We start from the raw sequence: 27,626 nt of genomic DNA, 5'->3' as shown, positions 1-27,626 counted from the left end.
TTACTCTTCCGGTGTTTAATGACAGTTCCTGAAAGTTTGCTTCTGGCAAAAACCTGAGCCCCAAAGTCTCAGCTGGGAAACAGATTATAAAAATGAATTTTCAAACAATCTGTCCAGCTGTGCTTTTTGCTTATCTTTATAAACTGAAAAGCAGCCTCTATGACAGGATTCAATTCCATTAGAGATTATGCGATAAAAAATACTGCTGAATTACTTTCAATATTCAATTTAAAATAATGGCTCAGTAACCTAATGACTTTTAGAAAATAGGCCTCTTCACAAGGAAAATCCTACCTGATCAGAAATTAGGTAAGCATGTGCACCAGCTACCTCAGAGAGAGAATACCTCGGGATCATATATTTACTCAAAAGCCACAATCTGTACGTGTACAATGTCCTTCCACTACAAAATAATAAAATCTTCTTATCTCAGCAATAACAAAAATTAGATAACAATTAATAGAACGACTTATTGCAATCCCTTAGCAAGGTAGCAGGAGCCAGAAACCATAAATGTACCCCTCAGTGGCTGATTTTGTAAGTAGGGCAGACACATCCATATACATTCTCTTCTTTCTATGCTCTCTCAGCTTGTGAAGATGCCCTAAAGTCCATTTCTATCTACACACTCTCATCCTCTAGAAAGACTTCTTACTTGCATTTGACATTCCACCCAAATAAAAGTTTTCTCGAACTGCACCTGTATATTTCCAATAGCAGAGAATCAGACTTCTGGGTAATAGAAATGCCAACCTTCATTTGCATGTCTAAAAGCCACTTATTTCCATAAAACTAAGTTCCTCCATGTGACTATCGAACATTTGCAGGTGCAATTTCCAAGAGACTGAGATGAGGCGGCTGCAAATGTGGCCCTTGAAGTAAAAGATGATCAAAATAAATCGAATGATCATCATCAAATTAGTAACAACTGAACATGAAAGCAGAAGATATGGTAATGAGCAACCCCCTCCACACTGAAGTGTTCATAATGAATCTTATAAGAATCTGAATCGAAAAGGATAATGAACACTGTGCAAACTGTCTTTGAAAGCTTGATTTTTTTTGTCTGTCTATCAGTATGCACCTGGCATGAGATGGTCCCAAGTATCCTAGCTCAGAGGCTGTGCTGACTTTGGGTCTCTCTCCCCTTCTCATCTGTCACCAAGTTATGCAGCTTCTTTTGTTGAAATACCTCGTGGATTATTCCTTCTCTTGTACTATTTAGGTTTCTTTGTTTGCAGGCAATAAGAACTAATTCTGGCTACTGTAATCAGAAAGAAATTTATTGGAGGGAAGAGTGATAGCTCTCAGAAAGAGGCACAAAGGCAGCTCCACGGATCTGTGGCAGGGATAAATAGAGGGTCTCAACAGGGCTTTGCTACTGGAACGAACAAGTGCCAACAGTTAAACATCCTCTGTCTCCCTCCTAAAGGGTCATATCCCAGGGAAAGAGTGTCTGGTTGACCTAGCTTCAGATGGCCCTATTCTTTCCGGTGGGGGAGGGTGCGACACCTTGATTAACAAGATGGCATCTGATGGAGGAGGCGTAGTTCCCTAAGTAACATCAAGATGCTATTACCAGTGAAAGTGAGAATGGCTGCTGGGAAACCCAAACCAACGTATATCCACCATATTCCTCCTGACTAGGCTCTTGTCTCCTCAGGTCAACATGTCTCTATTTTAACTTAATAGTTGGGGAAGTGGAGTTGCAGATTAATAAAATTTATGATATATCCTCTGGTTAATGTGTGGATCTGCTCAGGAATATACTGACCAATGGATGTATAGAATCCACAGGAATATTATTAGGCACAGAGCACTTACTACCTCATAAAGTAGTCTGTTATTCAGATTTTGGGAGTTTTTCATTTTGTTGAGCTAAACTCATTCATTCTATTGCTCAAAAGATATTTATTGAGTCCCTAGGATGCTTCAGCCACTCTACTGGTGCTGATATAGACATGGACCTGAGAGTCTGATATAACTTCTGCCCATCGATCCTAATTCTATGCATCAGCTCTAGTTCTATATTTCAGAACAACAGAAAGTAAATCAAATAGTATAGTGAAGTCTAGATGCACACATACAAACAACAGCCAGGTAGACAGTATGACGGAAGACATTTTCATTCATTATATATAATATAAAATAGCTTAAAATATATTCTCCCCAAATATAAAATAGCTTAAAAAGTACTTAACAAGAAATTTGTAGGTCTAATGTGAAGATAACTATGAAAATTTACTAAGGGCCATAAAAGATGACTTGAATAAATAGAGAGACATAACATATTCCTGGATGGGAGGACTCAACATTGTAAAAACACCACTTCTCCTCAAATTAATTAAAAATTTAATGCAACCCCAATCATAATCCCAAAGTTATTTTCTGCTTGAAACCTAGTCAAGTTATTTTCAAGTCTACACAGAATAATAAATATGTGAGTATAGCAAAGAAGCTCTTAAAAATGGGAAAGGGCAGTGAGAGGCTGATCTACTAGATATAAAAATGAACCATGAAGCTGAAATGATGAAAACAGTGAAGACCAAAAGCTCAGTGGAACAACAGAAAGCCCAAAACATACAGACACATATATGTACCAACACACATGGACATTATATTAGAAATTTATAGGTTAAGGTTGAAGGGTATTAGAATGAGCAGACAACCAACCAGGAATAAAATCAAATCCCTACTATACCCCATACCTCATATCAAAACAAATTCCAGTTGGATTCCGATGCAAAATAAAACCAGACAACTATTAAAAGAAAGTATGTATACGTTATCATTAATAAACACTTGGGCTTTCTAGACAGATTCTAATAAAATCTTGGGCTTTCTAAGGAGGAGATAAAATTAACCACATAAAACTTAAAAATGTCTCTACCAAACTTTTCCCTTACCTAAACAAACAAAATGGAACATATTTAACAGATAAAACCACAAGTTGGACAATATTTATAGCCTATGTGATAGTCAAAAGGTCAATTTTCTTAACAGAAAAATGGCTCCTAAAATTCCATGTGACAAAGATAAGCATCTCAGTGGGAAAAAAGGACAAAGGGCATAAACAGGTAGTTCACCAAAAGAGAAACACAAATTGCCAGTGACATGTAAATAAATGCTTTCCTCAGTAAAAATATAAAAAAAGTAAATCAGAATGGAATGGAGCTGGATTATCAAATTAGCAGGGATGAATAAGATGTAGGGTGGTGAAGATGTGAGTGAACACGCTCTCTCTTACATTGTTGCTGGAAGTAGAAAGGGATACAAATTTTCTGGAGGATAATTTGGATGAATTTTTCAAAGACATTGAAATTTTAGCCTTCCTTTTAACCAGCGATTTTATTTTTAGGCGGTTATATAAATAGAAATCCATACATCAATCTATAACGATTAATATTTCAATCATATTAATAATATTGAAAACTATAAACTATCAAAAGGTTGGTAGGATAAATTATGGCAAGTTGATATGATATGGTACCAGGCAGTCATAAACATTAATAAAATAATAGAATATTTAATGTCATGAAAAACATTCACTATAAATTGTTGAATGAAAAAAGCAAGTTACTTAAAAATTTTAAAAGTATAATTATATATATGTATGCATGTATGTATTTAACTAAGTATATGTTTATGCATGTAATTAGATGGACTCAGACAAATGTTAATAAGTTATTAACAGGCAGTAAGAATATAGATAATTAGAATTTTATTTCCTTCTGTGAATCTAAAGTTTCTATGATGTATATGTATTATTTAGGTGGTAAGAAAAAAATGAAAAATGTTTTTTTTAGATGTTCTTTGTTTAAAGCAACAGAAATCCTTTTTTCCAACTGAAATCTTATGTGAAAATCCAATTCACAGAACCAATAAAAGGAGTAAAGCGGGGGTGGCAGGCCTAGAGCCCTGTTCCCTTGGTGGGCATCCTTGAGTACCCACTTTGAAATGTCAGGGCTGAGGGAATTCTGCTGAGAAACCATCGCACGTAAACACCATTCCCAGGACCTATGTGATGTGTTGCTAGTGAACCCACATAAGGTCCCATGATTGGTAGTTACCACTATAGTTACTCAGAAACTGTTTAATAGCTCATTCTATTTAGTTCACTATATTCTTTGCAATATATTCATTTGTTAAGCACTTTTTAAAAACTTTTCTAGATTTTAACTTTGCATTATATTAGTTTACTTGTGGATTAGAACTAGAAGAATTTTGTCATCATGAAATACCCTTAGAAAATTGTAATTTGATACCACACCCTCAGATTGTATTGAAGGTTGATATGAGAAATGACTACATGAAGAATGGATCTCCATCTTCCATAAAACTATTATTAAATACATTGTCTATTATGGTGCTCAGACACCCTCATATAAATACGCATGCGAAAAATTCCCCTAAACTTTTAGTGCCACAAAAATGTTTGCCCATTTTTATAAATAAGTATGACTTTCTTTTATAATGCTGTATTATTCCTATATAACTCATCATGTTTCCCTTTTGGCTTTGGCTGCCAGAAAGCTCAAAGCTGTATTTATTGCCAAACCACAGCAACGAACAGCTGCCTAATTTTTCAGAAAAACCCTATCCCAAAGCACTTGAGTGTTTACCCTCAACTAAATGGTCCCATGATATGCATGGCTCATGTTATGAGTTGTCCCAAATCCAATTTGGAAATAGGCGAGGATTAAATCACAAACAAACAAACAAACACATAAGTGATTTGGACTAAGCAGGCTTGGTCTTTGGCAGTAGAAAATGCTCACACCTAGAGTTTGATCTGTATCAAATGCCTATTAGGCACGTTGCTTACTCTGGAGTACTGCTCTGCAGTGAGTATCCCTGAGTGCAGCCATGGACATTTGAGTCTTTCTACTACTGAGGCCCACACCTGCTTTCACCCATCCCAGGATGCTGGCTCCTTAGAAGTGATCTGCACGGCATCCAATGAGGATATCAGGTTGAAAATGGTAGCAAAAGAGCAAGGTGCACATGAATTTGAAGTTTATACACGGACTATAACCTTTAAAGTAGTTAATAAAACAAGATCTTGCTGAAATGGACCAGGAAATAGACAATTTCACATACAGAAATGAACAATTCTTAGGCACTGGGGTGTGTGTGTGTGTGTGTTTATTACAACGTTCAACAGTAGACTAAAAATATCAGGTGACTTAAGACACTCTTTTACCTTTCTGGAAGGTCAAATACATGTTCTTATTATTAGCATTACTTACATGATTTTGTAACATGTTAAGTGCTGAAAAGGGCATAGAATGTGGAGGAAAGGAAACCAGAATTTTTTGAAAGACTGAGGCAAATTGTTTACCTCCGTTATTTCATTTAAGGGACACTAGTGTTCCTTTTTTCTGGAATGCACAAGCTCTTCAGCAACCTCTCTAATAACAAGGTAAGGCATGAACATAACAGACGTTGTGTTGGAATGATTTGGATACAAGGACCCAGGAGAGTGGACTCTGATAATGTAGTCTTGGTTATAGTGTCATAAGAAGTGGCAGGATGGCTTTCTGTATCAGCAACAGACACCCTCAAAGCCTGTGAGAAAAGCTTGGCCCCCCGCGGCTCTGCAGTAAGTTGGGTCAGCTGCCCAGAGCAACAGGTTGTCATTATAGAAAAGATTTGCCGTAGGTTTCACAGGAGTGTCAACACCAGCCTAGGAGCAGGTGGACCAGGCAGGCTCCTGGGGCCCCAAATATCTTCTTCCTTTTGGAAGCCTGCCTGCTATTCCACAGATGGAGTTTCATTCAGAGTAGCAACGTTTGGCGCCCCAGAGCCCAGGTTCTGGAATCAAATCTAGTTTGAAATCCCAGCTCCACCACTTCCTGTTGCCTGGGTAAAGTGAGTATAGTCCCTAACTTTGAGTCTTTCTGTAAATTAATAAGAACGTCCCTGGAAGGCAGTTAGCCAGCACCTGGCTCATGCTGCACCTTCAATATATGTCAATTTTTATTATTATTTAGACTTAAAGTACCACTTATCAAAATGCAAATAACTAAGGAGGCATACCCTGTTACTAGTTAACTTCGGGAGGGATTCTCACCACTTGAATGTCAACTGAGATGTAGTGGGCAGCAAGGGATCCAGGACTGAAACCTGGGAGAAGCAGGTAACTGGGCCAAAGGAGAGAAATAGCTTTGACGTTTTGCTTGGAGCCACAGTGATTCTTCCACATGGAAAAGCACCCAATCGTTGCAGCTATCCAGGCGCAAACCCTCACTGTTGCAGAAAGGCAATCTAATTGCCGAATCCAGATCACAGGACCTGCGGCCCTCGGGACCTTAGGGACTGCCCCTTTCTCTATCAACTCTTCCACCCCAGAGGGTTCTATAGATGGAACTTCTGTGGTGAGAGGTATTAAACTGTAGAGCTGCCACATTAGCTCTTTGTTCTCTGGCCTGCCACAGAGCATTTGAGAAGACTTCAACACTGCTGAGTGTGGACGTGTGCACACCCTGAAGAGGCTGATTACATGGGTCCTTGCTGTTAACAGCCAATGGAAAGCCACTACCCTTTTCTACAAATCAGTTGTGCATCCCTTGGCTTTCTGAGTAGAGACTTCAACTTGTAAAGTCATCCAACACTTCTATAAATCAGTTACTTGTAGATTGCAACATCCCCTCCTGACCAGCAAGGAGAGAACAGGAAATGGCATTTTGGAGACTTTGCACTAAGCTGTTGTGTACAAATGGGTGAATTACTATGTTTTTCACCCCAGGGTACCCAGGAGATGCTGATTCTGACACAAACCTATGTAAGAGAGTCTCCATTTCGGCTCCTGCTAGGTCAGGGAGGGGTCCATCTGGGGGCACACACACGGATTCACACATCCAGTTTGCTGTGCAGAATGGGGCACTCACCTGTTAGGCCGGCGGCCTCGGCAGACAGGAAGGCACTCCAAGACAGGAGGAAAAACAGGCCTGTTTCCAGCATAGGGAACTCGCACAGTTTGGTAAATTTGGTCAAGTGACGAAGAGGTGTTAAGGGAAACGACAACTGCTTTTACAGCTAAATGTCTCTCTTGGCTGAGAAAAATTAATCTGGTCGTGATCGTTTTAGAATAAGAGAACTGATTTCAGACCTGCCTGGGTGGCTGTACCTCTCACTGGGACTACCCTGAAGGCCAGCATGACTTCCATGCTTCACTGGGGGCAGAACACTCCGGGGAAAATGCAAACCTGTGTTCAGACAAAAAAGGTGTCAGCTAACTGCAGGTACAAAACCTCTTGAATTTGGCCTTGGCCCTTGGGGTGTGCCCCTCAGGAGACTGTAGCAGATCTGAGAAAACAAAGCCACAGAGAGTGTGGCTGGGTGAGATGCTGCAAGTGCATCAGCACCGAAGGTGACCACTGCTCCCTGGGGAGGGCCAGTCAGTGGACAGATCACCTTGAACTCTTCTCCCCTGGGGATGGAAGTGGGGTCAGGAGGAACAGGTACACTCAGTGATAGGGAAGCTGCCCATGCCCTCTTAGAATAAGTGGGATGGAGGAAAGGGTGTATTATTTCTAGGTCAGACAAGAAGCCCTTTGGCAGGAAATGGTTCATTTTGGCTGGAATGACACTTGGTCAATAGCCTATGAGTTGCAAACAAAGCAAAGCCATAGTGATGTAAGTCAACCAGAGAATGGGTTATGGGGAGAGGATGAGGAGTGTGTGATCGACAGGAAAGTGTTATGTTGCAATTGAGTCCACGAATGAGATGTTATGTTGCATTTTTATGCTTCTAGAAAAAAATCTAAAGAAGATTTCACATTAAGAGATGTTTAGCAGCAGGGCAGGGAGGCAAAAAGCATGACCCCTGCAGTGGCAGATCCAGGTCCAAGTCTTGACTCTATGAGTCACTGGTTGTGTGACTTCTGAGCAATATGTTAACCTCTCTCAGCCTCATTTCTGCCCTCTGTGAACTGACAATGAGAATAATACCTACTCCCACAAGTGGAGAGTAAAATGAGATGAAGTATATTAAAAACGTCTTTTAAAGTCTTAGAAAGCCCAATGCCAAGAAGAGGCAGAATAACGTCATGGTTGGGAGCGTGGCCTCTGGAAGCCAACTCCATCTGGCTTCATCGTCACTGTATCAGCTTGGACGTGTCCCTTGGCCACTCTGTGATTTGGTTTCCCTGTCTGAAAATAGGGATAATAATGCAAACTACTCTTAGGTGTATAAACCAGTTACCACATGTTAAGCCTGTAGAAGAGGGCCCGGTATGCAACAAGGGATATGCAAGTTTTTCTACCAGTGTGACTTATATTAATTTGTTTTGTTTCCAGGAAACATCTTTCCTGGAAATAGATTCAGTAAGGATCTGGAAGCAATTCTTTATCTGGAAAAAAACATGGGCTGCTCTTTGACACTTTTCAGCATCCCCTCTTGTTAGTTGGAGGGCAGGCTTTGTTTCTAGTGGGGTTTGTTCCCCTGAATTCCCTCTTCTAGTTTGTCCTAGAGAAGGCTTAGGTCAATTTGAGTAACAGAATATCAAGTGGCATAGGGCATTCTTTTCTTTCAACCTCCAGAAAGTAGTTCAGTTCTAGGTTGAGCCCAAGCTTGTCCAGAGCCCAGGGGCCTACACCCTAAGGAGCCTTTGTCTCATTATGAACAAGGTATAGAGGTTATTACAATGGAGGGAATGACTGTGCATCTGCCTCCTTCACAGCCTGAGAGCCAAGGTCATCAGATGCTGTATGATCTCTCCTGCCACTGTGACTAACTCCTGTCTCTTCCACCTCTCCACTCTTTTTTTCCAGATCAGATCCAATCTCATGGCAGATTTCCAATCTCCAGGAATTTTTGCCCTTCCCTTATCACCTTGTTCGCTCATGTGTCCATACATTCCCTTCACATCAGGCAGAGCAGAGTTTCAGTTTCAGTTCTTCCACCTCGTGCAGGTTCTGGAGCCAAAAAGCCTGGGTATAAATCCTGGCCCTGAAATGTTCTAGCTGTGTGGCCTTAGACAAGTTGTGTAACCTCTATGTGTCAGTTTCTCCAGCTGTAAAACTGGGATAAGAACGGTATCTCCCTCCCAGGGTTCTTATAAAAGCTATCTGAGATAGTCCATGCAAAATGATAAGGACAACGGCTGGCATATGGTAAAGTTCTCAACAAATGTTAGATGATATCATTATTATCGTATTCATTATTACTGATACGCGACCCAGAGTGACCTCCTTGAGCCTCAGTTTCCTCCCCTCATGCGTAAAGTGAGGATAATAATAATTTATCTTACAGGGTTGATTCAAATGAGGTGATACAGATAAAGGCCCTGGAACATGTTAGACATTCACTAAATGTTGCTATCATCATTACCATTACTCTATTCTAAATAACATGTGACATCCATCATAATTCCACTTAAGAATTAAGAGGCAATAGGGATTAGCGCTCAAGAGCACGGTCTGTCTCTTGGTTTCACTCCCTGGATTTGAATCTTGGCTCTACCTTGTACTAACTGTGAGGCCTTGGGTAATACCTTACCCTTTCTAAGCTTCAGTGTCCAATAAAAATAGTATCCGCATGATATGATCATCGTGAAGGTAAATGAGGGATAACATGTAGAACAAACAGCAGGAGCCCTGACTTTTATAAGTACGAGGTAGATTATTAATCATTGTTTTTGTTAGAAATCAGCCCTACCTTTTCTGACTGACTTTATTTTTGTCAATGGAGTCGACATTCTCCAGCATTTCCAGGACAGGACTTTGGAGTGGCCTGTGATTCTCACCTCTTCTTGATCTCTCACAACCAACGAATCACTAAGTCCCAGAGATTCTCCTAAGCGTCAATCTCCTTCCTGATGTCCCCCCACAGTTCATCATCACAGTTTCCCTTGCTTCTAATCTTCCTCTTGTGATTCATCCTATGTACCAGTTCCTCATTTATGTTTTAAAAACAAGACATTCAGCGTGTCGCTCTCCTGAGTAGAAACCTTCAGTAGCTAATTGTAGACCATAGAAAGATGCTCAGACTCCTTTGAATAACACTCCAAGATACTCCTCAAGCTGACTCCAACCCACCTGTGTCACCTCGTCTTCCATTGCTCACCAGCTCGAGCTCTCTGGTCCTTTCAGGCACACCCACCATGTACCATGTCAGCCCATCCCTGCACCTCCATGAATGTTGGTCTTCTGAATCCTTCATTGCATAGCCTTTGTGGACATCAAATCCATCTTTCTGGCCAAACCTAAGTCCCCCTTTGCATGAAAATACTGCTTTTCAAATTATTTTCCAGAATCATAAGGTTGGTCAAGAGTCTACTGGACTATGCCAGACACAATGGAATCATCCCCGTTTGAATTTTTAGAGTCCTAATAAGTGGGCTGTGGCTTTGGCCCTCACTTTCTATCCAGCTCTTATCGTAGAACTTGTCTTTCCAAGCTTGTCACTAATTGAAGGCAGAGTCCATGTTTTATTCATCTTCTGACTTGTCTTAGAAACCTTGAGTAGAACCTAGCATTTTAGCAGCTGCTCAGTGAATCTCTGGGCCAGTCCCCATGGAAAAACATTCCAACATTTTGCTTTCTTTGCTGGGGCCCTGACCCCTCTTGCACCCTTCTTCCTTTTCTTTTCCCCAAGGTCTTTGGTCCTTGATCCTTGGCTTTGACTCTTCTTTCTGGTTTAAGCCCTCACACTTGACATTGGCCTTCTGGCTTTCCTCCTCAACCCTGACTTACTTTTTCCCCATCCAACTGCTCTGAGTGAACATCCCACCAGACCAGCTTCATTCCCTGGCTCAAATCCTTTAGGAACTCTACCCATCCTCCCACCCCTCTACTGCAAAAGAGGAAATGAGATGACACAATTGTCCAGATATGGCAAACATGTCATTTCTGCATTTCTTGCAGATCCTCTTCCACAAAATAGCTGTGGATGTGGATACCCACAGTCATCTTTGGCTTGGCCAACCGTGTGAGCTAGTGATTGACACAAGCTTGCAAAGGAGGAAAAGAATACCCAGTGTATCATTCCCAGTAGATCCTGTCTTGTTCTCGACCTTGGATCTTCAGTTCTTCCTCTTGACCTTAATACAGCCAGTCCCGACGCCCCCTACCCACCTATTTTCCTAGGCAGCAATTTTTTAAGACTGTTGATATCCTAGGATCAGACAGTATCAGTAGTGCTAGAACTGGCCTTGGACAAGAAAAGAGCCTGGGCCCCTCTGCCGCTGGTACCAACCTACCCCTCGAGGATGACTCAGAACTGAGATGGCCCCAGTGGCATTGTGTCACACTTGAACCAGACTGTCTAGCCATTTCTTGGCCTGGAGGTTGTCCATCCTCAGAAGCATTTCAGGGACATTGACTGCTCTTAACAGTCCCCAACTTTCTGCATACACACAAAGGATATCAGCGCTGTGACAACAGCATATGCAGACCCCATTGCAAATGAGCCGGCGAAGATCCCCAGGAAATTCCCCACGGACTGGAAGAATGCCGCAGCATCAAATGTATTTGGATTCTCCTTGGGACTGTAAATGGATATAGAACTGAAAAGAGAAGAGGGTGAAGGTTAGTCAGTGGCTTCCCTCTTATGGCCCAAACACCAGAAGTCAGAATTTAGCACCCACTTTTGGGAAAGGCACATTTTCCTACAAGGTTAGGTGCTGGTTGGAAGAGTTCAGGGGAAACCAATATGAGGACAAGAAGAGGTGGAGAAAGTGGAAATCTTTCCCCTTCCTTACAGCCCGGTCCCATGGTATCCATATATTGCTGCCAGTCAGTAAACATTTTTATATTGGAAGGGTCGTAAAGAATACTGTTTCTGAGCAAACTGGGCATTAAAACATGGTAGGTGTATAAAGAATCTGCTGAGGTGATAGATAACTGTGAATTATTTAGTGGCCATATGTCTTCAGTGCTGTTATATATTCACAAATGTTCCTGATAAAAAGTGCACTTTTATGGCCTGTGCACAAATGGGTGATACAAATCACAGCGTGCACAAAATATTCGGCTGTGATCTTGTCATACACCACAAAGTATTCCTCCTTTCTAGTGTAACCCTTCAGAAACAGAGCCCAGACGACATTCAGAGCATCACAGTATTAACCCCCGGGGAGAGACAAACCCCTCATTTTCCCACTGAAACGAATGGCAGCAGCTGCCCGAGGTCATCTTTTATACACCAATTCTGGTGGCTGCCAACAGATTTATTTCCATAGAGAAAAATCAATCCACCAATACGCGATCTGTTCACTTAAATATTTTTGAGGAATTCACATTTGCTTTTTTTTTTTTTTTTTATAATTTTATTTATTTATTTTTCCCCCAAAGCCCCAGTAGATAGTTGTATGTCATAGCTGCACATTCTTCTAGTTGCTGTATGTGGGACGCAGCCTCAGCATGGCTGGAGAAGCAGTGCGTCGGTGCGCACCCGGGATCCAAACCCAGGCCGCCAGCAGTGGAGCACGCACACTTAACCGCTAAGCCATGGGGCCGGCCCTGCTTTTTTTTTTTAACCAGGGCCTCAAATCCCAGAATGTTAATATGAAGGACAAGGTGTGTCCTATTTTAGGAAATATGAACTCCATATTGTAGCATTAAAATGAACAGATGTGCTAGAACCAGTAGCTTTGGGGAGACTAATGAAGTAACATTTCAGGTTGTTGTTTTTTTTCCAGTTTTTATTTTAAAACGAGGTCTTTAAAACTAATCAGGAAAAATCAAGAGTTTCACAGTGGGTTCTGGAAGGGACTTGGTAGCAGTATAGAGAGAGTGAAAACTATACTAGACACACTGACTTGAGATTAGATTGGATTTTACGGAGATATAACTGAATCTTTTATGGCTTGGGTGATTGGAGTATGTTAACTCTCTGACCTAACTTTCTGTATCTAGAGACTAGTTAAGAGGGAGCGGCGGGAGTGGATTCCAATTCTCCTACACAAAGATGTGTGGCATAAGAAAGGTAGTTTCAAATGGTCTTAGTTTTCCCCGGATGTCTTTAAACCCCTGAAGTAGGCCAAACACTTCTGCTCTTATCATGTAATTGGATAAGGAAGATGAATGTGGATCTCGAGCGGAGCCCTGAAATGTATGCAAGAAAAGGATTGCCTTTGAAGTGTTTTTCTTTTCATAAAGCGTTGTGCATTGCAGAAAAAAAGGAAAAGCAAACCTATATTCTCATATTTGGGTCTTTGGTATCTGACAGCCCTGGAAAGGGTGTAAAACCCTATGGCCATTATGAAACTTGGTGCCCAAGGCTGCAAAGCTTGATGTGGGAGTTGGCATTACCAATACAGTTCTTCATTCCACTGAAGAAAAATAATGATGAGAAAACATTCCAGTTGCATTCTGCCTTTCAAACAAAGGTTTTTGCGTAGTAACAAAGCTTTGTAAATAATTCTGTAAATTCCTGAGGCTCTACCAGTAGATCTGACCCGTAGAACAAGACCTCTTCACCTCCATCTCCATCTCCACACTCCGCCGAAAGTATTTTCTCCATCCGGATGCTTCCCAAACTTGGAGCACCACCACATCATTTGGCCATATTCTGTACCATTATTTGTTATTTATGCAATGTTTTTCTTTAAACAAACTCATTTTTATTCAAACGCAAGAGTTTTTGTTAAAAAATAGTTAATGAAAACATAGGTTTGATATGCTAATTATATTTATTTTTAATACATAACAGATTATGTAATTATTAAATTTGAAAAAAGTGTTCACCTGTGTGTCAGCTAAAATCATCTGGTAACCCCATTGGTTCGTAGTCTGCATTTTGGGAGATGTTGTTCTCATCCTGGGCTCTGATCCCCACCCAACAGGGTACAGCCAAACGTCATAACTTCCCTGTGATGTTTGACTTAACTGAAGGGAAACGCTTCATTCCCCTTGACCTATGGGGCTTGTCCATTGAGTCTGCAGCCCTAAAGCTCCCCAGGACGTCTGCACTGGGTACCTGCTCTGTGCCAGGTGATGCATCAAGGGCAGGGTGCTGGGGGCAAGCCGGGAAGGGCATAGAGAAGAGAAGTAGGATTTGAGTCAACAAACATGTTATTGAACATATGCAAGGCGTAGTGAGGCAGAGAAGCCTAAGATTAGATGATGACTAGCTCTAGTCACAGCGCGGAGGGTGATTTTGTGAGAGAGACAGCATTTAATGGTGCAAATGAGGAGGGGGCACTATTTTAGAATAGAGAAGATGAGATTTCAGCAGGAAGTGAGTCAACAGACAGTGAGGGGAGATGGGGAGAGTGTGAGCAAAGAAAAGGAGGCAGGCGAGCTGAGGACACTTCAGAGCAGAGCTCTACAGTTAGGGCTGGAACACGGGGAGCATGGAGGTGGGCACCTGAGGAGGGTAGAGGTGGGTAGGCGGCATCACTCAGAGCTTTAAATTCCACATTAAGAACATACAAAAGCCCTCACATTTACATAACATTTAGCCCTCTTACACATGCATTATAGCTTTATGTGGTCCTATAACATCTCTGCAAGGGAAACAGGGCAGGGATTGTTATCCCTCTTTTTCTTTCTTTCTTTCTTTTTTTCATAAAACAAAGAAACTAAGGGTCAGAGAAATTAAGATCATACACTATCAAGTTCAAAATGTAAATTTCTTGTTTCTTCCTTAAAAAGGTGATCTTCTTGGGAGGAAAACATGAACTCAGATCAGGACACTTGAGTGAGCATTGCGCTGACTATAAAGGCAATAGAGTTCAGGTACCAGAACCTTTCATTTCATGCCTGGGTGGAACATGGGCAGCACCACCTGCATGCAAGGATAGAGCGGGGTGCATTGTACGGGGCAACAGCTCCTGCTTTCCCAACCCACCAGCAGGCGAGCCTCGGGGCTTCTCGTGGAAACCTACTCTCACGGCTGGCTTCCACTCCCAGACTTAAGCTTTGCTGGGCCTGGCCTGGGTCTTACTTCTCCTTGAATGCCCAGGACTCAGCCTAGTGGCTGGGCTTCAGGCTAAATGAAGGCCAATGGCATGGGGGCTGGGTGACTGGAAAGTAGGAAGGAAGGAAGGAAGAAATACAGGAAGGAAGGAGGCTTGCAAAAGCCAGTCATCTCTTGAAATGAATCATCATCTACAAGCTTTTCTATCAGGCAGGGACTGCATGTAGTGGTGTTGTGGTTACTTTTAGGGTCGTCAATCCAAGCCTGAAGGTGACACTTGAGACTCAAGTTGAGCCTCAAAGATCTGACTCTTATTGGCTGTGTGACCTTGGGCAAGTTACTTCATCATGCTCAGACTCAGTTTCAAAGTCTAGTAATATGGAGATAATAGTATTACTTATCTCCCAGAAGTGTGTGAGGATATGAGGTACATTTCAAACCTGTATATTTATCTCGTGTTTTGTAGGCCCATTCACTGAGTGTTAATTATGTGCACAAAAAATAAACATTCAATGAATGTTGACCCTCATCACCATCATCATCATCATTCTGGTGAAAACTTCCACAAGCCTCACCATGACAGACAGCAGAGAGCTGTGGCTGAACCAGGCCTCAGCTCCAACTGCAGGGAGATGGGGCATGCTCCCCTCCCGGCACACCACGCTTCCAGGTTGTTGCAGAATAACTAGTCACGTTTGCATGGGAACAGAAGGGTCTCCAGGGAGGAAACGGCCATAGAAGTGAGGCTAAAAAGTTGTCATGTTCAGCACGGAGCTCTTGGCTCCGTGGATCAAGTAAGGCAGGGGTCTCCTCAGCAGCCTCAGCTTCAGCAGGGTTCTGGCCCAGGACAGGAACAGGCCGGGAGGCTGAGCTCGGTTGCCTCTCCCCTAGTTTAGTGGAGATGCTCTGCAGGCAAAGCCCTCTGGCTTCTGGTGAGGAGTGAGGCAAAGAAAGCAGGAGCCTTGTGGCCCAGGGAGGTTGCATCCCTCCCAACTTCCAGGATTTTAGGAGGTTCTTCCTCCAGGCTCTACTCCCTGGTAAAGGAGGCATCTCTCTGGGCTCTCTTTTCAGCTGCAACACTGAGCCTTGCTCGGGATTGCGGAGCAGCAGCTGCAGAGGGTGTTTTTCGGAAACAACCAAGGGTTTGGGTAGCAAACCCAAGAGACGACAGAATATCACGTTCCAGCAGTTTGAGCTCTTTGGACTTACAAAGGAAACACCTCCTCCCCTGCACTGAGGGAGACACTTGAACCACTAATGGATGGAGGGGCGGGGAGGGGAAGTGGAATTCCTGCTAACCCGTGTGGTACTTGTTCCTTGGGACACCACTCTGAAGAGGCACTGTTTATAACACAAGCTGGTGAAGATGGATCTACAAGCCCCAGATTTCTGGGAAAGTATATTTGAGTAGGATGGAACCAACATCCTTGAAAACGACGTGACCAGAAATACATAGTGGTGTTTAAATATTCATCTCATAAACTGGAAATAAGTCCAGTTTATTGATTAATTCTATTCAGGGACAGATTATTCAGCAAAAACTAGTTTGATGATAGTATATCATATCCATTTTCAGAAATAAATGCGTGCAGCATCTTTTATTCAAAAATTTTGAAATGGATGAAATATCCTGAATTCCTTTGATGACAGCAACATGCATAAAGCATCATGTTGCTCACTGTATCACTGAAGATTCACAGACATGATGGCAACTCCAGTGTTTCTCAACTATCCATCTTTTCATCTTCATGATGTTCCTTCAGGGAACCCACCTGGCAGCTTAGGTAGCGTTAAGAGCATAGAAACTGAATCTGAGATCTGGGTGCAAATCTCAGCTCTGCCCCTTACTGGCTGTGTGACCTTGAGCAAGTTCCTTAAACTATACACACCTCAGTTTCCTATAAAATGAGGATGATTATAATAGTACGTATCACATAAGGTTGCCATGAGAATTCAATGAATTAACGTTTATAAAGCACTGGAAATGGGACCTGGCACATAGTGAGAGCTAGATAAGCATTTCTTAAGTAAATCATCCTTCTTCTCATAACCCGTCCCTCTTCCTGTTCCTCTTCCTTCTCTCTCCTTTTCTCGTTTTTGAATTGAGAGCTTGGTTTAGTTGTAAAAGAAGGGTATCATATCAGAAGTCCCACCAGCACCTCAACTGTAACAGAGCTGAGATATCACCCGCTGTCTCTCTCACACTCTGACTGACCGGTTCCTGGTCTAGGATCTCAGGGTGTCAGAGATTATTTGATCTTACAAATTGTTTTGTGCAGAATGGTATGTGCACGTATGCTCAAAAAATGCTAGTGATGAAGAAGAAGAAGGGGAAGGAGAGGGAGAGAGAAATAAGAAGAGGAGGAAGAAGAGAGGGTATGGCAATTATGCTGAGAGTGAAAACGAGACAATGTCGGGAGAGTCTTCTATAAATGGTACCACCATTACTGCCACCAACACCGTCCCCTCTGACTCTGGGCACCTTCCCTTTTTGGACCCTACTGAGTCATCCCTATCCTGATTCTTACAGTCTTTCTCAAGATCACCCAGTTTCCAACACCATCCACTCCTGTTATTCTTCACGGCTACTGTGAAAATATTTGCCCCACAGTTACTCACAAAACTACCCAACAACATCGAGCTCCTGGGCAGCTGTTCTTTCGTAACAGTACTCTCTTCCGACTGGTCCTCCCAACTGGCGCTGCCCACGCACTGTCCCAGGCGCCTGATTGGGACAACCTGCTTCTCCCATCTCCCAATTCCGTCTCACTTCCTTTGTTAACATGAAATCAATGCCACTCAAAAAGTTTTAAAAGGAAAGTATTAAGCAAACACATTGTATCCCTTTCAGAATTTCTATGACTTTAATCATTAAAGAAAGAAATGAGAAAATGATTACCATAGCCAAAGATATACAAAAGGACCTTCCATTTTCTCTGCTAAATCTTTAATCCTTAACTAAAAGTTTTCTAACTACTGGCACTAGTTTATTAAAGAGTTCTGTATTAGTTGGGATATATGTATATATTACATGGTTTATTGTTTTTCCAATCACTGCTTCCAACTGTAGTATATTGAATCCCTCTTTGTGCTGGGTAGTAGTTCCATTAATGATGTCTTGGTCAAATTCCATTATTCACCTCCTTTCAGTTATTAAAACTTAGTGCGGTCCAGCTTAAAACTTAAATCTTCAAAGCAGGATTTTTCTTCTCCCTGCAGAATATTCTAGAGCAGCAGGTAGAATGACTTGGAAGGGAGAAGAGGGAAAGGAATTTTTTCTCCCCCTCCCTCCTGGGCACCAGTGCCCCTGGTGTTGGAGACACAGAGGAGGGATGGGGAGCCAAGCTCTCTACCTTATGTGGCCCACTGCTTGTCCGTGGTGGGCAGGGCTCCTGGCTTCACTCTTGTTCCCGCTTGATCCCTCTCTTGGAGGTCTCTGTTGACATGGTGGCACCTCCATTTTGCTGACAATCCCCACAGGGGCCACTCAGTCCTCCATCTGCCCTGCCAGCTATACACATTCCCAGTCCTTTTCTATGGCTTGGATCAGGGGCCACTTGGGCAGCTTGGTGGCTCTCACCCCTCTCTTGACCCCCAATCTCTTTTATTTGGGGTACCCCTGAGCACCTTCCATGAGGCATGATGTACTGCACTCAGTGGGCTCACCTTGCCCACTCCCCAAACACACCAAACCAGGGAGCCTTCAGGTCTTGCTGACACAGACAGAGACGGCTCCAGCTGACTCCTTTCTGAAATCCTAGGCCAGTCCCTGTGTTCTTATGCATTCCCACTCCAAGAAGCCACATCCAAGAACTCCCTCCCCATCCTCTGTCTTGAGAGGGTCTCAGCCCCTCTGCAGTTTCCCCCACTGGGGCATGAGCTGGCCAGCCCTCTTCTGCAGGCAGCCCCAGTCTATCTGGGGGATTCCAGGGTGTCCCTTCCACCTAACTTAGGGGAGAGGCAGCCCCCCATGGGGAGAGGTAATAGCTTCACACCTTAAACACTGCACTCTCTCCAAGGATGACCCCCTTTCTTTCCCACCCCTTTCTTATACTGACTTGAGGCAAAGGAGACGGGGTGGGGATTCGAGGAAATGAGGCTGATTCTGTTGCCAATTAAGCCAGTTGGGAGGTGTTTGGCCCTAACTGCTGGGGAGTCCTGCTGCTCTTTTTAGTATGGAGCCTTTTAGCAACGTTTGCTTTCATCTCTGCCCCCTACTCCCAATTTGGAAAACAGGAAAAGGGCCACAGGATGACACATCTTGTGACCTTTATGTTGGGGTGCTTCTAGTTCCTTTTCTCCCCATCTAGAGTTCTTTGTCATTCTGCTCTTAAGGATACATTTTAAGGAGAAACACAACATAGAGGGGCGATGAGAATCCATAAAAGCTGTTCTGTTTGGTTGGCTTTAAGAGTCACAGGTAAGAAACAAAGCTGAAGAAAAATTAATTACAGTACTATTTTGTGTTTAAAATTTTTATCCCCCTCCCCAAAAAAAGAAACAAGTGGATCCTTATCTATTATTTATCTTTTAATAACTGTACCAACCTGCCCTTTCTCAAAAAGTTGTTAATTATGAATAAGGAATTGAGTTTTATGGGGCCAAGAATTGTGTGTACACATTGGAATTCATTCTGGCAACTGCCTGCCCATTATTCTGGCTTATGTTCTGCCAAAGGTCGATGAAGCTCTGTCAAGAGAATCTGCTGTAAAACATAATGACTTCAGGAATTGGGGGCATTCCAGGCACCCTGGGAGGTTAGAAGAGCTGCCTCTTAACAATAAGAAGCTCTGGCCAGAAGTTCCCTGAGCTTGAGTTAGAACCATAGGGTTTCACCTTCCCAAGGGCCAACAACCCCTCAGGGTGGAGAGTTGTGTTGGGGAGGCACATTAATTAATTCTTTCAGCGTCTCGAGGACCATTTAGTTAATGACTGCTTCCTAAGAATCCAAATTCATACCAAAGAGTGATTTTACATATCCTTGACAAATATCATTTTGCCATTTTGTTGTCTGGCACAAAAGAAAAAGACAAGGGGAATTCTGTGGGAAGTATAAATTATCTTATGTATCACGGCTGCCCTAGAATAATACAATCTCAGGCTGACTCAATGGATCAATTCCATCGACAAATATTTGTTGAGCACCTACTGTGTGCACTAAACATACAGCGAGAAAGCTTCTGACCTCGTGTTCCTTGCATTCCAGTGGAGAAGACAACACAATAAATAGCTAAGCAAATAAATATATGACTTAATGACAGAGACTGAAAAGAAAAATAAAGCAGCATGAGGGGATGGGATAGAAAGTGATGGGGGTGCTGATTTAGTTAGGGTGGTCAGGAAAGACTTCTCTGAAAAAGATTATTAAGTGGAGTCCTGAATGAGAAGAAGTGGGAAGGCCTTTCTAGTCCGTGGGCAGAGCTCGCTTGGTGGGTCTGAGGAGACTCAAGGAGGCAGTGTGGCTGGAGGGAAATGAGTGAGGGAAGAGTGGTGGGAGACAGGGCTGGAGATCGGGCTGGGGCCAGGTCTTGTGGAAGCTTTCAGGCCATGTTTAGGACTTAGGACTTTCTTCCAGGGGTGAAAGGGCAGCCACTGGAGGGTTTGGGGTATGAGAGAGCTGTGGTATAGAATATTCCAGGTGAAGGCTATGTTAATAACAGTAGAGGAAGCTAGACAAGAAATGGCATGGTCCCATTGTACTTCTCAACATCTGGAGCAGACCAGGCGTCTCTTTGTCAGTCTGGATGCCACCATCTGAATGAGACCTGACAAATCAGAGCAGACCACAGGAGAAAGAGTGGGGTGGTGAGAAAAGAAGTACAGAAGGAGGAGAGTTTAAAGGACAGATGAATTTAGTGAAACAGCTGCAATGAGCATCTGAAAGGTGGTCATGCAGAGGAGAGACTGACCTCATTCTTTGTGTTTCCAGAAGGCAAGATAAAGTCCAAAAGTAAAACATTATAGGTAAAAAGATTTCAGCTTTATACTCTATTTCAAAATTTCCTAATTCTTAGATCTGATGGAAAATGGAATGGGCTCTATAAAAGGGTAGTGAGTTCTCTGTTGTTGGAGATACTCAAACATAGAATGAGTTACTCACCAGGGTGCTATGGAGAAAATTCATGCACTAGATAGGTAAATAATGTGGTCTCAAGGAACCTCCCACCCCAAGAGTCACCGACTCACTATTTTCCAACTTCCTCCAGGACTATTAGGAAAAGGACATAGGGTACTTTCTGTGCTAACCCAAATCCTGCCACTGGAAATGGCTGAGCGTTCAGTGAGTAAGCAGCAGTACTTTCGTGGGGATGCAATGAAGGCACCGATGATTCAGGTTGGAGCCGATTTGATAAGGACATCAAGAACAGTTACAAATTTCAGCACAGAATAAAGCCTTTGACAGATTCTTAAGTGGCTCTGGTCCATTAAGTTCCAACTTTAAGGTGACAAAGAGAGCTCTGAGTTTAAAATTGGTTAAAAGGGAAGAAGAGTTAAAGGAGGTTTGTTATGAACTATATGCGCATTTTCTTTAAAAGGAGATCTTAAATTACCTTGCAATTTAGCCTGAAAAGTCTTGTCAGAATTGAATTAGTCTGTGGGCTTTGAAAAATTTCCTCTTACACCTAATATTGAGAGGAAAGGAATTTGAGATAGTCCTAGAGATAAAAGTAACTTGCAAATACTCTTCTTGTTTCGTTTTCTTTTTTCCTTTCTTTTCTGAAGCAGAAACAGGAATTTGAATCCCACTTCTGGGAGCCTATTTAAAAGAGAGAGACTAATTCTCATGGTCTAATGGGAATTTCTACTCTTTCTCCAACTTTTCAGTTCTTTTAATCCTCAATCTTAGCTCCAAAGAGTACTGTGATATGTGAAAATTTTAGTTATAATAGATATAAAAAGATACAGAAAAGTAGGTTAATAGCCACTAAAGATGGAAATCTAGTTAAAATTATAATATAATCATTAACAAGTGCAAGCAAGACCCAATATTAATCCCCAAGGTTGACATGGAGAAGGGGGCCAGGTGTTTCAACATTTATTGAGCACTCAGAATACTTAGTCTTCCCTGTATTCCTAACTATGGGGCATTCACTAGGTGTAAGCACTGTGAAGCATTTTTGGAAACTTATCTCATTTAACCCTCACAGTAACCCCTGAAGCAGGTGCTATTATGATTTCCATTTTATAGAAGAGGAAACTGTGGCTTAGAGAGATTCAGTAATTTTATATATTTCACCTCATTCAATCCTTCCAACAATCTAATGAAGAAAGTATCTGCATTTTGGAGATAAACAGACTCAGGGAGGATAAAGCATTTGCCCAGGGTAACTTCCTAGTAAATGGAGCAGCAGATATTCAACTCAGGTCTCACCTGTTGAAGCCTGAGTACAGTGCAGACTGGGAAGTGGGGACACTGGATCTACCACCTGAGGGTGCTCCCAGACAAACAACTCAACAAATGTTTCACCTTGTGGGAGATCAAGATTTGGCCACCCTGAAATATATCTCTTTACCTTGATTGTTTTCTCTGAGGGACATTTGACCTCCCCCACTAACTGCCTAAAGAATTTGACTTAATAACTCCTTCCTGGAACAGATCTTCTATCTGATGGCTGTAATATAATGTAAAATAGATGTTACAATAGAAAAGGCACCAACAAGCCCATCTTATCAAAAGTTCTGTCTCTGGTCACATTCTCTGGATGGCCCTGCAAGGAGTTGCCAGACAAACATTTATTTTTATAAGGGAAATCCCCATTTGTAAAGGTATCTCCCTCTCTGTGTTGGGAAGAGGTGGGATGGCCTCATTTCTAGAGACTTATCAATGTGGAAGGTGAGGCCTTAAATCTGCATAATAACCTTACTCCTGTTTACTGTGCTTTAGTGGTAATCTCCTGTAACTGACTCCCCCCACCCCCAACATCCTCCTTTGTCATTGGCTGAACATGGTATTTAACACGAGAATTTCTGCTATTGTGTTGAGAAACGCAGTGTCCCTGGTTTCTCCCCTGTATACATGTTATTAAACTTGGTATTATTTTCTCCTGCTAACCTGTCTTGTTAATTATTTGGCCAGCCATAAGAACCTTAAGGGAAGGGGCAGAGGGGGATTCTCCCTCTTCCCCCAACAACCTTCACAGGATCGAGGCAAAGACCACTCCTGGAAGTTTAAGACTTTAGGACTTCTGGTCCTAATTTGTAAGAAAAAAACTGCATTAGCTAATATATCCATTTCAATATGAGGAGTTTTGCTGACAATCTAGTGATGCCTAGGCCAGGATTTCTTCATGAAGACCTCTCCTCCACATCGAATGGGTTTAATATGAAACTATATCCCATGTCCCTTGGCATTCATACCAACACCAACTCAGGTCTTTGTCCTACACAATTGTTCACTCTGTGCTGCCACATGGTGATTACCATCTCTGTATAGTAACTACTAATCTATGTCTTGGTGTCTTCATCTGAAAAATGGTGATGATCACAATTGTGCCTCCTTCACAGAGTGGGGATTAACTGTCTAAACGTGTGTATAGTGCTTCTACTCGAAACATAGAAAGCACTCCATAAATGTTAGCTGTTATTATTGTCATCACTGTTATTTGTATTAATATTATTGATGGAATGATTACTAGATCTTCCACCGTTTGCTCAAAAGAAATCAATAAAAACTGAACTCTATTTCTGAGAATATGGAGGCATTTAGGAATTCCAGTTAATGTGTCAGAACATTATAAGAATCTCCTGGGGTAGAATGAGCAATACTTTTAGAGTTAGATCAAATACTGAATTCATCTTTTTCTTAATGAGGCCCACAGAGCAGAAGGCTACTGGGATAGTATCAAACAAGCAGATAGGTGCATGTAAATTGTTAACAATAGCTAAGCACAAAAGATCCACCGTTGCCTTACAAATATAACAGAGCTGGACTTCTAGCAGCCTTGCCAGAGAAGGGGACACCAAGGTAGACATACCACAGAAGTCCTGTTGCTATACCTGAAGCAAAAAATATTTGTGAACAGAGGGTGTCTAATGAAGTTGTGCGGAATTGCTGATTAGCAACAACAAGGAAAAATCATGAAACCAGTGAAAAATCATGAAATCACCACCGGTGATTTGCTCTCATGGCAATCACCAATTCACAGCTCACTGCATGCTACATAGAGATAAAGAAGAATCTGCAAACAGGCACTTGCTTGCATTGGGGCCTGCCGTGTTTCACAAATGCTGTGTACTTAGGACAGAGACGAGTGGCTGAATGAAATGCTAGTTTTCTCTGGCTGGGTCAAAGGACTTTTCATAGACAATGGGCTGCCTTCCTAATCTGGGTGCCTTTCATTCTCGCAATAGAAAAACCTCACTCCTATTATAAAGAGCTGCCTGAGACAGCCTGATGGAGTCTCTCTTTACCTGGTGACAAGCCAACTCCCAGAAAATATTTGCACTGATCAACTCATTCCCCCAGACCCTTCCCCTGTTCTTCCATTTATTAGCAATTAAGTGAGCAACTGGGCCCCAAATCACAACTTAATTTAATTAAGAATCTGCATCCATCTTTTTAGAGTTGTAGATAATTTTGCTGGAGTTCAGGGTTATCTTTGGGGGCAAAGCACATAGTTATCTTCTTAAACTAATGCATTTTACCAAGGTAGTTGCCTCACCCCCACAGATTTCAATTTTGTGTTTGAAGCATGGAAACTGCAGACTAACAAATCTTACCAAAGAGGGTTTTGCTTCCACATAATGTTTTAAAATTACATTAGCATCCAGCAGTTGCTATAAAGTGGATATTACAGAATGCTCAAGTTCCACAGAAGAGTCATCTCTGATGCTAGATCTTCAGGACACAGCTTTATCTGGCATAAGAATGTGGACTTTAAGGTATACTTGAATCTCAAACCAATAAAACTTGTAAGAATTGAGAGATTCCTAACTCAAGCAATTAATAGGCCTTTCCCACCCCATGCAATACAGTTACTAAGAGTTGGGGTCAGAGGCCAAGCATGACAACGAACACTGCCTCGGGCCATTGTTGAGCTGTGAAGGAGCACAAACTACTGCTCAGTGCCAGGAGGTGGGGTCCTGTGCTCTGAAGCAGTCTTGAAGGATCAGGAGGATGGTTTTTGCACATCTAGGCAGACAAGAGCTCAGAGGCTGGGGGAACATGCAGGCTGGAAGACTCAGTTGGGAATTGGGGTAGAGGGAGGTCAGTGGAAGGCTTCAAGTTAGAACCAGACAAGCAAGCCACAATGAATAGTAAACAACCAGCAATGGGGCTGGGAAATCAATGATTCAGGGAGCCCAGGGATGGTGTGAGCCCAACAAAATGCATACATGTACTTTTCTGGAAGGAGATTCCTTAACTTTCATCACCTTCTCCATTTAGTCCACGACCTCAAAAAGGTTAAGAACCACTGAAGTAAGGGTATACAAATACTGGTGGTAGAACAAGGAGGGAGAGTTCAAAAGCCCAGGCAAACAGTGATCTGCAGAAGGTGAGACAAGAGGGAGAATCAGATAACCAGTGCAAGGTACAGGAGCAGGAGCGCCCTGGTAAAGGAGGAAACCCTGTGCCTGAGGCATCACCTTTTACACACTTCCCGCTCAGGCTGGGATCATATAGGAGAACATATGTGAATAATGACAAGTCAGAAAGAGTGGCAATTCCTGACGTCTGATGAATAAATGAAAAGCAATAGGATATATCGGAGTACATGAGGAAGCCATTTGGGGTAAAACTAATTAGGCCTGACTTTGTTTTTCCAGAAAGGCCTGACATGGCCTGTTAAGCATGCATTATGCATCTGCTTTAAACATTTACAGTGTTCCAAAGCCAAGAATAATGGCTCTAAAGATAGGGATGTTGCCTCCCCTATATCAGCATTTCTTTAAGGATAAGGATTTCTTCCCAGGAACTGAGAATCAATTACTCACCTGCTTTAACTCATCTCGTGACCACTGACCTGCTGACCACTGACTTTCTGTGCTCACCTTGTGACCAGTGACCTGCTGTGCTAGCTAAGCATCTCATGACAGTAGTAAAAGAGATATTCATGTCATATGTGATGTATGCTCTTTGTTCCAAGATGGTATATAACCACTCTGTACACCCTACTTCTTTGGAGAGCTTCCTTCCTTGGTGGAAAAGTTTTCCCAGGCTATAGTCCTCAAAATTGAAGTCCTCTTAAACTCACCCCAATTTTGATTTATAGATTGAATATGGATTATTTGCGTTGACACATCTAAGTCCATCTGGATAGTACAGTGACTTTTTGAGAGTTGTCTTTACACAAGGGTAAATGGCAGAGTTAGGAAGTACAGCAGGTAACACCAGGAAGCAGAAATTAACTTGTGGTCTAGATCAGCCCTACTCTCTATTCATGGTTTAGCTTATGTCAACTCTATTGATTCAACACATCCAAAGTCACCTGCCAGGACTCACCATCACCACCTCCACTAACAGGGCTTGGCTCTCCTGGGGTCAACCAGAATGCGTGAGACACAGCAGCTCCCAGGCGTGGTTCAGTGCGCCCATGGCAAGGTCTTCAAAAGATCTACTGTTTTTATTTATATGTCATGTCATGAGAGCAAATGGGAGAAATAGGCTGATGCTTCCCCAGGAATTTGGGCGAGAAATATCCCTTGAGGGTTAAATTATGAAATCAGTAACACATTGATAATAAAAAGCATTTGGGATGCAGATGTCTCTTTCCGAGATGGGTTAAAATTAGAGAATTGTTCGTATGATTCGTAAGGGAGGAAGCAGGCAGCTGTGTTGAGTCAGAAGGAGAAGTTGGTACAAGGTGCCCAGAGATGGGGCTCCTCCTCTTTGGAGGGTAAGCTGCAGATCATGAGGGGCTGCCCTTTGAGAATTCCCCTCTACTCCTTTTATGGCAGGGGTCGCTTGCTCTCTCTCTCTGTAGGTTTGTTTTTGGTCAGAACTTTTTTGTTAACATTCTACCCATTTAATGGGTATGCTACCAGCTAGAGTTGAACTTCACTTCTTAAGTGGAACTAAGGTTACATAGAAATTGCAAAGTCTTTAAGAGAAAGGGCAGAATTCAATAATTATTCCTCATTGTCTCCTCTGGATTAAGTGTATTCATTAGATTTTTATTCAAACCTATTACCACCTTCTTGGAAAATTCAGTTTTAAAACATGCCTCAGGGCCATTGTTAGAAAGCATCCAAATGGAAACAGGTGAGCCAGTGATAGGAGAGAAGGCCATTTAGAAGAAAACAATAGAGGACTGTGGCTGCTTTCATATCCATTGTGTGTGTGTGTGTGTGTGTGTGTGTGTGTGTGTGTATGTGTGTGTGACAGAGAGAGAGAGAGAGGAAGAAGCTCTAAAAAATTTTATGCTGAGAAATAGCAAAATCGCTGTTTTTGTGTGTGAAAAACCTGCTTTGTCACTTAATGTTAACAAAACATCATCAGGATGAGGTCAGCGCATAATTAGAGACTACAGCACCACAAGTGCACATGGAAAGTGATGGTGAAGACCTTGGTAACTTCATCACAGAAAAGTATGCTAATCCCCACAAACGTAAGGCCAGAATGTGGGGACTATAATGAAATTGAAAGTCTCAGAGAACCAGATAAGTGCCTCTGCCATCTTCTGCCTTGGAATTGCCTGACAATCCTTGGCTCTGGCACCGACCAGTCTGTGTAGGTGGCAGTGGAGAGGAATGAGGGCATTGGTTCTGTTAAATTATTTAAATTGAAAACATTCAGCCCTTAAAATTCTGGATTTAAAAA

At 42.3% G+C, this 27,626-nt stretch overlaps 1 protein-coding gene across 1 annotated transcript in view; it reads right to left on the bottom strand.

Moving 5' to 3' along the window:
- SLC9A9 (solute carrier family 9 member A9) overlaps nt 1-27,626 on the bottom strand; it is a 539,379-nt gene that overhangs the window by 282,026 nt on the left and 229,727 nt on the right. The window contains exons 7-8 of the mRNA XM_004419282.3: nt 11,372-11,510; nt 6,891-6,996 (exon numbers count right to left, since the gene is read on the bottom strand). Coding sequence (XP_004419339.2) covers nt 6,891-6,996; nt 11,372-11,510 — 245 coding nt within the window. The remainder of the gene's footprint in view (nt 1-6,890; nt 6,997-11,371; nt 11,511-27,626) is intronic.

Source organism: Ceratotherium simum, chromosome 5 (genome assembly GCF_057802395.1).
Source record: "Ceratotherium simum simum isolate JZ-2026a chromosome 5, ASM5780239v1, whole genome shotgun sequence".
NCBI lineage: Eukaryota > Metazoa > Chordata > Mammalia > Perissodactyla > Rhinocerotidae > Ceratotherium > Ceratotherium simum.
This window is presented reverse-complemented; position numbering and strand designations above follow the sequence as displayed.